Source organism: Nuphar pumila, chromosome 17, assembly GCF_984573655.1.
Source record: "Nuphar pumila chromosome 17, dmNupPumi1.hap1.1, whole genome shotgun sequence".
Taxonomy (NCBI): Eukaryota; Viridiplantae; Streptophyta; class Magnoliopsida; order Nymphaeales; family Nymphaeaceae; genus Nuphar; species Nuphar pumila.
The window spans coordinates 59,975,646-59,989,765 of NC_143265.1; the positions used below are offsets into that span (position 1 = coordinate 59,975,646).

Below are 14,120 nucleotides of genomic sequence, written 5' to 3' on the forward strand. Positions count from 1 at the left end.
TCTCTTTTTCTCTCTTCTTTTCTCTTTGCTTTTATCATCGACAAGGGAGTTGTAACCATTGTTCCCATCAAATTTGATGTGACCAACTACAACACGTGGGCCACCGCGGTAAAGAGAATCTTTTTGGGGAAGAAATTGTGGCACTTAGTTGATGGTTCTACTCCAGAACCCAGTGTTGTGAAAAGCGTCGAGGCATAGCGAGGCGCTCCACCAAAATCTGAGGCGAGGCGTAAAGCGTAAGCCTCAGCTTTTTTTTTTAAAACTTAAAAAAACTATAAAAAATATCTAAAATTATAAATAAATAAAAAATTCTTTATTAATGAAGCAATAACTAACAAGAAATAAAAAATCTCAAATAAATACTGAAAAAATATGAGATTAACATGTAAAAATAATATTAATGCAACAACTTGATCTATGTAAGTATCTAAGAAATAAAACATGAGCATTCATTAAAAAAAAATTAACATTAACAACAAAATGCATATTAGCATTAACAATATCATGTCATAATTAGAAAATGCATTTTAGCATTAACAACCAAATGTTAATATATATATATATATATATATATATATATATATATATATATATATATATATATATATATATATATATATATATATATTAGAAAATGCATGTTTTTATTTTATCGGATTTGGGTATAGTTTTTCTTATAAAAATCCAGTTAAACCCGAATCTTGATCTGATATGACATGATATAGTTTTACTTAGTCGAATTTAGGTTTGGACCCACTCATTTTAACATAGGTCTAACTGATGAGTTGTGGAACCCGATTCAGAGTTTTTGCCCTTGCAGTAAGGGGGGTCCGGGGGCTCCCTCCGGCGCAGGCAACGCCCCCCCGAAAGATTTTTTTTTGGGATTATGTTTGGGACTCGATGTCTTATGGATCAGACCCGATTTTTTACTAGCAGCTTAGTTAAAACTGCATAAAAAACCCTAATTTTTGGTCAAATGAGGGCTCTGACCCTCATTTGACTAAAAAATTCAAGGCATGTACGCCTCGGCTTGAGGCGCGCCTCGCCTCGAGGCGTATGAGGCACACACCTCAGGGTTGTTGCGCTTTGTACATGCGCTTCAAGGCATAAAGCCCCTCGCCTTGAGGCACGTTTTTAATAACTCTGCCAGAACCTCAACCTATTTTTACCAAGGTTGTTGTGGGAGAAGATTGTACAACTAAAGAGGAAACCCTCAAAGAAAATATGAGAGATAAAGCTCTCTTGGATTATAAAAATACTTATAAGGCATAAAAAGTAGGCCATGCTAAAGTTTTTTTTTTTCTCTCTCTCTCTCTCTCTTCATGGGAAGCATGTGTGAAGAACCTTGCGAGAATATCTTAGAATTTGAAGGAGATGATGATGCTCGAACTTTTATCAAGCAAACATATACCCAAAGAGATGCTGATCTATAAGCGTACATAAGGTGACAAAAGTGTACAGGAATACTATGGATCTTTAAAAGGACCGGGACCAAATGACTAAACTTGAGTCTATTTGGACACACCTAATGATGCTCGTCTAAGGAAAAAACAATTCTTAGAAGAACATTTTTTTTAATTTATGCAAGGTCGTAGATCTGAATTTGAGCATGTGAGGGTCACCATCACACGTCGTGAGAAAGATAAGCCTCTACCCCTTCATGAAGTGTTACCAAAGTATGTATTAGAAAAAACTAGATTGAAGACCATGATCGTATTAGAATATGGATCCAGTAGAGGATCCATATCCGACACGAGTTTGTATATGGATGTAATATATATTACTTATACAGGACAATTTTGTCCATGTAAAAAAAGGTTTGTAAACCCTATTAATGTTAATGAAGAATTAGTGCAGCTAAGGTTCTGGCTGCCAATTCCCAGCATAGCCAAGTTCTTCTCTCTCTCCTCCTCTTTCCCTCCATTCCTTCTCGGTTCTCTCGATAAAGTTTGCCAATCTAGGGCAGTTTTCACATGGTATCAGAGCGGCACAACTTCTGGGCATGAAAAGTTGTCAGAACTTTGCTCCGTCAACGTGAAAGGTTGGCTTCCACTCATCGTCGACAGGTCACGCTATTCTCTTCCTTTTCTGCATTCTTTTTCTTTCCCAGGTCACGCTATTCTCATCCTTTTCTGCATTTTATTTCTTTTCAGTTTTTTTTTTAGTTTCTCTATTGCAGATCTGAAACATATTCAGATCTGTTGTCGTCCCCTCTTGTTATGTTTTTCTGTTCACTTGCTGAGTTCTCCTATCGCAGATCTGAAATCTATTCAGATCCACTGTCGTTATTGCCTTCTTCCTTTCACGCAGAAGCCAAAGCCGACTTCTAGCCTTTCACGTGATCTGCCTAGTCACGTGACCTGCCTTTTCTTCTCCACCTGTATCACGTAACAACAGAGTTCCCTACCTTCTTTCTCATATCACGTTTTTTTTTAATCTTTGGTCTAGAAACAATTCTTTCTCGTTCCGTTCCTTTTACCTGCCTAAGCTCTGCCATTTGTCTCACGCATCTGAATATTATTTCAGATCTACTGGAAGTATCACACAGTTCTGAAATTGTATTTAATTTCAGCTGTCGTATCCCTATTCATTTTCTGTCAAGTTTTTTTTAACACACACACACACACACACACGCACACACACACATATATATATATATATATATATATATATATATATATATATATATATATATATATATATATATATATATATATATATATATATATATATATATATATCTTGTCGTGACATTGCTTTTTCTGGGCCGATTTCTATCATAAATCAATAGCTGTGTCAGTTTATCCAGTTTCAGTCACTAGTGTTTTCCGTTCAAATTCCGATTTTTGTCAACAAGTCTACCAATGGATACTTCATTCAATTCTGGTCTTTCTTCTAATTTCCTGGGGCAGCTGGTTTCGGAAAAGCGAACCGCCAACTACTATTTGACTTGGAAAAGACAAATTGCTCATTTTATTTGAAGTCAAGACCTTTCAGGGCACTTAGATGGCTCCATTTCAATACCTCTAGAATTTATCACAACCGAAGCAAAAGAAGACGGAGGATTGCCAAATATCACTCGCAACCTTGCGTTTGTTACTTGGATGAAGCATGATCATGCCCTTGTAGCATACATCACTTCCACATTATCACAAGGAGTATTGATTTCCATTCCTGATGATTGCACGTCTAAAGTATTGTGGGAGGCTGTAGCTCAGACCTACTCTCAGATATCAGAGGCCAAAGTATTGTTTCTTAAACGTGAATTCCAGATGTTAAAAAAGGGGGCAATGAGCATTATTGAATTCTTAAACCAAGTCAAAAGCATCACAGATCAACTAGCCATTGTTGGGTATCTAGTGTTAGATAAAGAAAAGGTGCAACAGGCACTAAATGCCCTGGGATCAGAGTATCATGTCCTTGTCACCTCTTTATTATGCTTGCCTACATTACCCAGTTTTGAAGAATTACGTGCCAAATTCCTTCAGTATGAAATGACTCTGAAAAACATGTCTGATACTTCAGCAGGACAATCGTCTACACATGAGGTTCTTGCCACAGGGATGATCGCTGATCGTACATGAGGAGGGCGTGGCAAAGGCAGGGGAGCCTCAATCCAGGGTGGACGTGGGTTACTACCTACACCAAATTTCACTGTCAGTTTTTCCAAGAATGTTCCCATATGCTACTTGTGTAACAAACGAGGTTACATCAAAGCCAACTACTGGTTCAATCCATAAAATCAAAATAGAATGCAAAACAATAGAAATGTTGCTACATTAGGAGCTGCAGGTACATTTCGGGTCAGTGATGATGCTAAGGATCTTCTCTTATCTGCTATGGCCAACTTGAATTTGAAGCAGAATGATGATGAAATTTGGTATGTAGACTCTGGGGCGGTAGCTTATGTCACTGGCAATGCAGGTAAGTTCTCTACTTTGACTCCTTATTTTGGTAAATCTAATATTGTAACTGGAGATGAGACTCACTACCCTATTTCGAACATAGGCAACGTTGTCATTCCTTTGTCTGAGTCATCCATTCCTTTATCTGATGTTGTTCATGCACCAAATATAAAGAAAAATATTGTCTCTGTTTCCAAGCTTGTTGACTCTACAAATTCATCTGTGTAATTTACTCCTACTTCTATCTTTGTCAATGATCTTAACGAAGGAGATGTTCGCTAAAGGAGAGCGACGTGGAAACATGTACATCTTCAATGAAGATCCAGCCTCCAGTGTTTTGAAGCCCAAGTCCAATCATGTCTCTAAAAACATTCTTAGTATATCCAAATGTAATAAGCCAGATCTTTGTCATTCCTGTCTTGGTCATTGTAGTCAAGTCTTTATTAAAAAATTAGTGTCCAATGGTTTCCTTTCAGAGTCTGTTTCATCTTTGTTGAAAGACACAATGTGTCCCAGTTGTCAGGTCTGCAAAAGTCATGCACTTCCTTTTCATCAAATAAATAAAAGAGCTTCCATGCCTTTTGAGATGGTATGTTCTGATGTTTGGGGTCCAGCTCCTAATCCTTCATCTTCTGGAAGTAAATATTATGTATCATTTATTGACAATTTCTCTCATTTTACCTGGATATTCTTTATGAAGCACAAATCAGAGGTTTTTCTCCTTTTTCGTCGCTTTCATGCCTATGTTAAAACTCAATTCTCCCAAAATATTCAAACTCTCCAATGTGATGGAGGTGGTGAGTATTCCTCCAAAGAATTTTTAGATTTTCTCCAAGATAATGGGATACATCGTAGAGTTTCTTGCCCGCACACAACAAAATGGAATTGCTGAACACAAACACAGACATATTGTGGAAAGTGCAATAAGTATGATCCATGGTTGCAACTTGTCTATTAGTCTTTGGACAGAAGCTTTCCATACTGCCACTCATGTGATAAATCGTCTCTTTATGCATATCCTTGAAAATCAGTCTTCCTATTATGTTCTCTTTGGTCTACATCCTGATTATGATGAGTTATGAGTTTTTGGATGCAGATGTTATGTACATATCGATAAATCCATGAGAACTAAATTTCAAGACAAAGCCTCTATATGTCAATTTGTAGGTTATGCAGATGAACACAAGGGTTACATGTGCTATGATCCTGCCAGTAAAAAGATCAAAATCTCCAACAATGTTGTTTTTGATGAAAATAGTTTTCTAGGAAATGAAACAAACAATCGTGAACATATTGACACAGCTGCTAATTGGTATGATCCACGGCTCAGTGCTGAACTTATTTCACACACTGCAGAACATACTACTTTGGATCCTAAAAGCATACATGATGAGACGGCATCAGATAAGGCATTGAAAACAGAATGTCTGAGATACAAAGGAAATGTCTATTCTAGGCGACCCATAGAGCAAGCAAATGTACCTGCCGGAGAACATGTGGCATTGCCCAACGACAGAGAAGCACCAAGAAGATTATGCAGGATAAGGCATCCTATTGAAAAATAGGTGAGTTATGATAGTTTTTCTATGAATTTTCAGATCTTTATATCCAAGATTGAAAAACACGAGGAACCACTTGGGTTTTGTCAAGCCATTCAATCCAACAAATGGATTGAAGTGGTGAATGAGGAGATCGAGGAACTTCATGAGTGGTGAATGAGGAGATCGAGGCACTTCATGAGTGTCAAACATGGGAGATAGTTGGTCGTCCCCCAAATAAAAATGTTGTTGGCTCAAAATGGGTATATAAAATTAAATATAAACCGGATGGTAGCATTGAATGATTCAAGGCACGTCTTGTTGCCAAAGGTTTTACTCAAGAATATGGTCAGGATTATGATGAGACATTCAACCCAGTGGTGAAAATGGGAACTATTCGTATTATTCTTGACCTTGCTATTGAACATGGGTGGACCCTTTATAAGCTTGATGTTAAAAATGCATTTTTTCATTGGGATCTGAAAGAAGAAGTCTACATGGAGCAACCTCAAGGTTATGCAGAGGAAGACCCAAAAGAATATGTCTGCAAGTTAACCAGAGCATTGTATGGTTTAAAACAAGCCTCCAGGTCATGGTTTGAAAGCTTCTCCTTAGAGATTCAGAACCATCGTTTCTTTCGCTTTCAACTGGATCACTCTCTATTCATATACAGGGATGAAACCACTATGGTTTTCTTACTTATATATGTTGATGATATCGTGATCACTGGTAATGCTCCAGATCATATTCAACGAATTAAAGCTTTACTAAGTATATGGTTCAAGATGAAAGATCTTGGGGAACTAAGATATTTTTTTGGTGTAGAGGTGGACAGACATGATGGAAAAATGTTATTAACTCAACACAAATACACTCTTGATCTTCTAGCCAAAGCAGGAATGACAGATTGCAAACCACTGCCAACACCCATCGTTGTCAATCAAAAACTCAGTCTTTGTGATGGTGAACTATATCCTGACGCAGGCAAATATCGCAGTTTAGTGGGCATGTTACAGTACCTCACTTTTACTAGACCAGACATTGTATATTCTGTAAATCAAGTATCTCAGTTCATGCATGAACCGAAAACTGGTCATATGGATGCCGTCAAACACATTCTTCGTTACTTAAAAGACACGGTGGGTGATGGTCTCACATATGTACAATCTTTATGGGAAACACCAAAACATGACATATTGGCCTATACAGATGCAGACTGGGCAGGGGACCCAGATGAGAGAAAGTCTGTTTCAGGATACTGTGTTTTTATTGGTAGAAACCTTGTCTGAGTAGCAGAAAACAGGAGTCCGTGGCGAGATCTAGCACAGAGGCAGAGTATAGATCTATGGCAGCTACCACAACAGAAGTAACCTGGATTAGGCATTTACTTACTGAAATGGGAGAGAATATCTCAAGTTCGACTCTCATGTGTGATAATAGAAGTGCTATACAAATTGCATTCAATCCTGTTTATCACAGTCGGACTAAGCATATTGAAATTGACCAACATTTCATCAGACAAAAGATAGCGAACAAAGAGATTGAACTGGTTTATGTATCTTCAGAAGACCAAGTCGCTGATATGTTCACAAAAGGCCTCACTAGTAACCGTTTTTGGTACTTGAAGAACAAGTTGCACATGGTTCACTCCCATGCACAACTTGAGGGAGGGTATTAGAATATGGATCGGATATGGATCCAGTAGAGGATTCATATCCGACACGAGTTTGTATATGGATCTAATATATATTACTTATACATGACAATTTTGTCCATGTAAAAAAAGGTTTGTAAACCCTATTAATGTTAATGAAGAATTAGTGCAGCTAAGGTTCTGGCTGCCGATTCCCAGCATAGCCGAGTTCTCTCTCTCTCCTCTTCCCCTCCATTCCTTCTCGGTTCTCTCGATAAAGTCTGCCAATCTAGGGCAATTTTCACAGATCGAGCCCAAGGAATCTAAAGATAATGTGTTGACGTAAAAAGACCCTGTACCAACACTAATGCCTACAAGCCGCCTGACTTCACAAGACCCAACTTTGGGAGGCAACATAATGATGATGGGAGAAAGAAGATTATATGCCATGATTGTGGAAAACGAGGCACATTATGCCTTAGTGTCCCGAATTTAAAGAAAATGATGAGTAAAGAGCGGTAAGCATAGATGCATCACATAAGGATAAAAGTGAAACCAATAGAGATTCCAAATCCATTGGAACTATGTCATTGTCCCAACTAGTGGAGGCCCTATAATAGCTTCTCAAAGGTTCATCTTCTTCCATCAAGGGTGCCACTGTCTCTTCTCTTTCTCCTTCAGGTAAAATTTATTGGCTCTTGGACTCCGGTGAAGTAATTCAAGTAGATCTAATGTTTTTACCGCCGATGACTCTTCTTTTGATATAAAAGGGATTACGATTTTAAAAAAAATCTTCAAATTTTTCTATACCTAAAATTAGATTTGTTTCAAAACTTAATCTAAATCTTCTTTCCGTTTCTCAAATAGTTGATCATGGTTGTAGAATCTCCTTTTCATCGGACCAATGTTTGGTACAGGATCTCCAGTCCGAGATGCCGATTGGGTAAGGCCATATAGAGTGGGATCTCTACTACATAGATTGATTGATAATTCATAAAAATACTTTTTTTTATAATGTATAAGATTGGGTAAGGCCATATAGAGTGAGATCTCTACTACATAGATTGATTGATAATTCCTAAAAATACTTTTTGTTATAATGTATAAGATTGGATATTATTTTTGTGACATCAAAGGCTAGGTCATTCTAACATATCTAAATTATCCAATGTACCTCACTTGATAAAATTTTGTAATGAAAAATTTGATTGCACTGAATGCATTCTTGAAAAAATGAAGGCCATTTTCTTTCAAGCGAGAATTTTTTTCGTTGCTAAACCACTTGAATTAATACATTCAGATGTACGATTAAGGGTGGTTTTGCTTATTACGTGATCTTTGTTGATGACTATTCTTGGTACACATTGATTTATTTTCTTAGGCATAAAAATAAAGTATTTGAAAATTTCAAATCCTTTCACAACTTAGTCAAAAAATTATTTCAGTCTAATATAGTTATTTTTTTGCTCTGATTCAGGGGGATAATTGTTAAAATATATGTAATCATATATATATATCACATCATACCCGATAAAGGGTATTTCTGTAATTCTGCCCAATAGGGACATTTTAGTCTTTTTACTTTTCTTTTATTTTTTTTCTTTTTCTTTTTTCTTGATTGTAAATGCATTAAATGCATTGCATTGGGGGTCCCAACTAAGACTCGTTGGACCCCCAACGGTCACAAATGTGACCGTTGGGGGCCCAACGAGTCCTTGTTGGGCCTCCCAATGCCCTCTCTCTCAGTCTTTTCTCACTCTCTCCTTTGCTTATAAATAGATGGGTAATCCCCTAGTTAACTTATGGCTTTTCAAGCCCTCATTCAATAAAGTTCATATATTTTTTATGTGTTGCCTCTTTGAAGGCTTCTTGTGTTGTCCCTTAGTGGACTATTTCTATATTCGCCACTGTGGGTTTGGGTTTGTCCATTCATTGGACCGTGTGAATGCATTAAGCTTTCTTGTTATACCTTTCCGCATACTTTCTAACAATAATTTATGTCAAATGATTTCAATAAGTATTTGAAACTAAATGGAATTGTTCTCAAAAGATCTTGTGCTTATACTCCTCAACAAAATGGTTTGACAAAAAGAAAACATAGGCAATGAAATTCAATTGTTACTTAGAAATATTCAAAACATAGAAGATTTTCATATACACTTGCGGGAATTGTAATAATGAACTGAATTGTTATGTGAATATATTGAAAATGTACCTTTGTGACTTGGTGTATCTTTGCTTTATCAGGTCAGTTTTGCAATGCACTTGAAGCTTGACATGATTAATTTGCTTGTATCCACAGATACTACTACAGTTCCAGTTTGGGATACTTTTATGACCCGTCATCTGGACTTTATTGTAGTGCAACATCAGGAAAATGGTAAGTGAGCTTCTAGTTTTGTTTTGTTTCTTCTCTTTTCCCTTTTCTGATTCTATAAGTCATTTCAAGAGTTCAGTTATTAGTAGATGCTATACATGTTTTGAATGAGAAATTTAGGTTTACCATATGAAAGAAAATTTTGTGCATGTAAGTGAAGCTGAATCTAAAACCTGTCAGCAAAGGCCTCAACCCTTGTGTTAGATGGCATATTTACTTCATACTTGATGTGATGTCTTATTGTCATAAGAAACATTAGTTGATAGTCCAGTCAGAAATTATTCAAGTCCCTAAATTTTGTTACCATGGTGGATCTCACTAGAAATCCAGTGTCCATCATTCCTTGTATACACTATGGTTACCAGGATTGTGGTTCTAGGGACATTATGCATCCTCAGTAACATGTGCATACATACAGACGTGGAGTCCCAAGTCTTGGTTTCGGGATAATATCAACAATGGCTTTTCTTGAAGAAATGAAAAAAATAAGTGGTTTTATCAGGAATTCCTGAGAATTTTTACAAATAAATAAATAATAAAAATTAAAAATTGTGGGCCACTGCTTGGTGAATGTTTATAAATGTTTGGGCTGCCAACATGGAATCACTGTTTGAGTCCTAAGAATGGACACTTCATGCAAAAGGAAGAACAGGATTGTCTCCAAGCTGACCATGCTTTGCCCTTTGGAATACAACCCCACACTAGGTGTGACCCTTTAAGAGAAACTGAAAATTTTAAGAGTATAAAAATCCCCCGTCATTCTTTTTTCTAGATTGGGTTTTTACTTTGGATTTTCTAATCTATTGTGATATATTGGAGATCTCTTTGTTTTTGTAAATGGTTCTGTAAAAATGCAATTTGAAAAAAGATGCCGATAGTTATTACATTGTTAACTTCAAAATTTTGGACTTGTTCCCTATGTCATATAAGTGCGGGTGCAAAGGGTGCGACATGACCGTTTAAAAAACTTGGGTGTGGGTATGTATATATGCAAAGGGTGCAACACGAAAGGCATTAGGTGGAGCCTAGGCGGTGAGCCTCTAAAAAGACTAGTCGGGGACTAGGCGGACTACTCGGTACCCCGATTAAAAAGATATACAAAATATGTAAACAAACAACTAAAATTAATAACAAACATGTATACAACATAAAATTAATCAACAATAAGCATCTGCGTGTGTGTGTCAGAATATATATATATATATATATATATATATATATATATATATATATAGTAGAGCGTAGGTACTTAATGATAGGTGCTTAATGGGTTTTCAGTTTTTTTTCGTTTTATTTTTAAATTCTGACAGTACAAATGTGATCTATGTACTTGATTTTATAGGCATCAGCTCTTGAAGTATTCGATTCCGACATATGGGTGAGTTTTTATAAGGTTCAAAAAATCAATGATCCAAATTCTTTGTAATTTTTCGAGGCTCCAAATATAATTTTTTCATTGAAAACACATGATCCAGGTGTGGATTATTAAGACTGTATATGTGCATACAGGTCCGGGTCTGGACCCGTATCCTTGTATTTGGAATATCGGGTCTAGACTCAGACCCGATCCATCCGATCAATGTTCTATATATATATATTAAGGAATAGGGCACGATTCTGATTTAATCAAGAATCGTGCTGCTCGTTGTTGCTATCTCCTTCCTTCTCTCCCTTCCTGCAGTGACGAATAACAACCAAACATACAGGTGCACCATTTCTGACATGCTATCAGAGCGGGTTGAAGTCTAACGACCAGGTCGAGTTTCTCCTTTCTCTCCTCTTGTTCTAAATCATATTCTATTTTCTTGATTTCTCAAAAAAAAATATTCGTTTTGATCATATTGGGTCATTTTCCTTTGTGATTCTTTCTTCTTCAACTTCTTCAACGTCAATCTGAATCTGATCGTGTCTGATCAGATTTGTCATCCTCTTTATTTTCAAAACAAAGTTTTTTTTCCATATCGATTCAGGTCACGTTAGCCTGGTTTCCCCTTTTCCTCCGGATGTAGCAAATCAAATTTGATCATATCCGATCAGATTTACAATCGTTCCAGATTTTGAATCTCGATCACCACTCAATCTCTCAGATCCGACGTTAGGGAAGAGATTGAGTTAGATCTGATTGCGCCTTTCACCACGTCAAAATCGAATCTGATCATATCAGATCAGTTTTCTAAACCCTGATCACTCTTCTGCCCTCGTTTTACATTTGATTTTTGTTTTAAATCAGATTAAAACCTATTTGTTCTTCTTCCTTACCTATCCTGTTGGATAAAATCTGATTTTTCCAAAACTCAAAACACGAGTTGATAAAATCTGATTTTTTCAGAACTCAAAACACGAGTTGATATTTTCAGATCAGATTTGCAATCGTTCCAAATCTCGATTTCTGCAAAGCATTTATGAAGAACTATATCAAGACTGTCTGCAAAAAAAAAAAAGGGCGGACAGGTCTGCGTTGCTGGGTCATTGGATCATCTTCCTCTTTTAATCAATCCTTTTCCTTTCATCAACACGTGTTTTCTCCTTCTCTTTAGTCACCTCATTTCTTTTCCTCATGGATTCCCCGTCACTTTCGTCCAGTTTCCTTGGTCAACTCATATCTGAGAAATTGAATAACTCCAATTTCTTGATCTGAGAGGCAAATTTTGCCTTTTATTCGTAGTTTGGACCTATCTGGTCATTTCGATGGAACAATTCATGCACCTTCCGAGTTCATCCTGCAGGAAGAGCGAGATGATAAATGGAAGGTTTCTAATAAACTAGTTCGCAATCTAGAGTTTACAACATGGAAAAGAAACGATAAGGCGGTTGTGGCTTACATTACCTCTACACTTTCTCAAGAGGTATTAGTGGCCATTCCTGCTGAATGTTTAGCTAGAGAACTGTGGGAGATACTAACGCACGCCTATTCACAAATTTTTGAGGCTAGGATTCTTCATTTAAAGAGAGAGTTCCAGCTCTTGAAGAAAGATAATTTATCGGTTACAAAATACGTTGGTGGGTTGTGTCATTCCGCACTGAATGGTCTTGGATCTGACTATCACATGTTGGTCACCTCCCTTCTATGCCTTCCTTCATTGCTTAACTTTGATGATATGCGCGCGAAACTACTGCAATATGAAGTTACTATTAAAGGTGAGGAGTTGACTTTAAATTCCAACAATCATGAGGTCCTTGTCATAGGCATGGTGGCAGGACGTGGACGTGGAGGCTTTCGAGGTGGACGGGGATAGGGAAGAGGTAACCAAGGAGGTCGTGGATTACTTTCCACGCTTAACATGTCACCCAACTCATTCCGAGGGAACCAATCTTCTAGACAGATACTAACGTGTTTCCAGTGTAATAAAAGAGGGCACATTAAGGCAAATTGCTGACATAATCCGCAAAACAGAGGCAGATTTAATGGTGCTGGGCCTTCCACTAGAGGACAAGCAAGGGATGAAAAGGAGAATGTGAAGAACCTCTTGATTTATGCTCTTTCCGAGTTAAGTTTCAAGCAAACTGAGCAGAGGACTTTGTACATTGACTCTAGGGCAACTGCACATGTGATAGGTGACGTTGGTAAGATTTCACAACTCATTCCTTATCGCAGTAAATTTAGTATTAAAACTGGAGATGGTGTCCTCCACCCTATCTCTCATGTTGGAAACATTTCTCTTCCACTCTCCAATTCTTTACTTCTTTTATCTGATGTTTACCACTCACCCAGTATTGTTAAAAATATTGTTTCTGTTTCTAAACTTGTCGATGATACTAATTCTTGTGTCAAATTTACTCCTTTTGTATGTGTCAAGGATCTTCTCACGAAGAAGACACTCGTTGAAGGAGAACGACAGGGAAATATGTATGTCCTCAAGGAGTCTACTTCTGCTCGTGCTGCTCAAATAAATCCACAGCCAGTTCAGCCAGTGTCATTTAAAGATTGTTTTAGTCTGTCTCAGTGTAATAAGCCAGAAGTCTGGCATCGTTGTTTGGGTCATTGTAATCGTTCATTCATTGAGGGACTTGTGTCTAGTGGACTTGTTCCACTGTCCAGTTTGAATATTGAGTCTGATATTTCTCTTTGTTCCAGTTGCCATTTATGTAAGAGTCGTGTTCTTCTATTTTACTCAATAAATCAAAGAGCTTTTGTGCTTTTTGAAATTATCTATTCTGATGTTTGGAGACCTGCCCCGAAATCTTCTTTATCGGGCAGTCGCTATTATGTCACTTTTATCGACAGTTATTCCAGATATACTTGGATCTACTTTATGAAACACAAATTTGAAGTGTTCAAGATTTTTCGCTCATTTTATGCCTTAGTTTGTAATCAATTCTCATCTCAAATCCAACATTTTCAATGTGATGGTGGGGGAGAGTATCTATCAAAGGAATTTATTGAATTTCTCCAGGATAATGGAATAAGTCGTCGAATATCTTGCTCGCACACAACAACAACAACAACAACTACGCCTTCATCCCAAAACAATTGGGGTCGGCGATATGAACCAAAAAAGAAAATCATTCTGGGTCTTCCACATGAATCCTTCTCCTCCAATCATTTCTATCCAATGCCATGTCCTCGGTGAGGTTCAAAGCATTCATATCCTTTCCTATCACCTCCATCCATGTCTTCCTAGGCCTACCCCGACCTCTTTTAACTAATATATTTTCCCATTTCTTCA

At 37.2% G+C, this 14,120-nt stretch overlaps 1 protein-coding gene across 6 annotated transcripts in view; it reads left to right on the top strand.

Moving 5' to 3' along the window:
• The window catches only part of LOC149812008 (uncharacterized), a 312,037-nt gene that overhangs the window by 111,311 nt on the left and 186,606 nt on the right, over nt 1-14,120 (top strand). For all 6 annotated transcript variants that reach the window (XR_016428606.1, XR_016428604.1, XR_016428605.1 and 3 more), the window contains exon 9: nt 9,379-9,456. Coding sequence is in view for 3 of the 6 variants with exons in the window: in XM_089993767.1 (XP_089849893.1) it covers nt 9,379-9,456 (78 nt within the window). In the remaining 3 variants the exon portion in view is untranslated. The remainder of the gene's footprint in view (nt 1-9,378; nt 9,457-14,120) is intronic.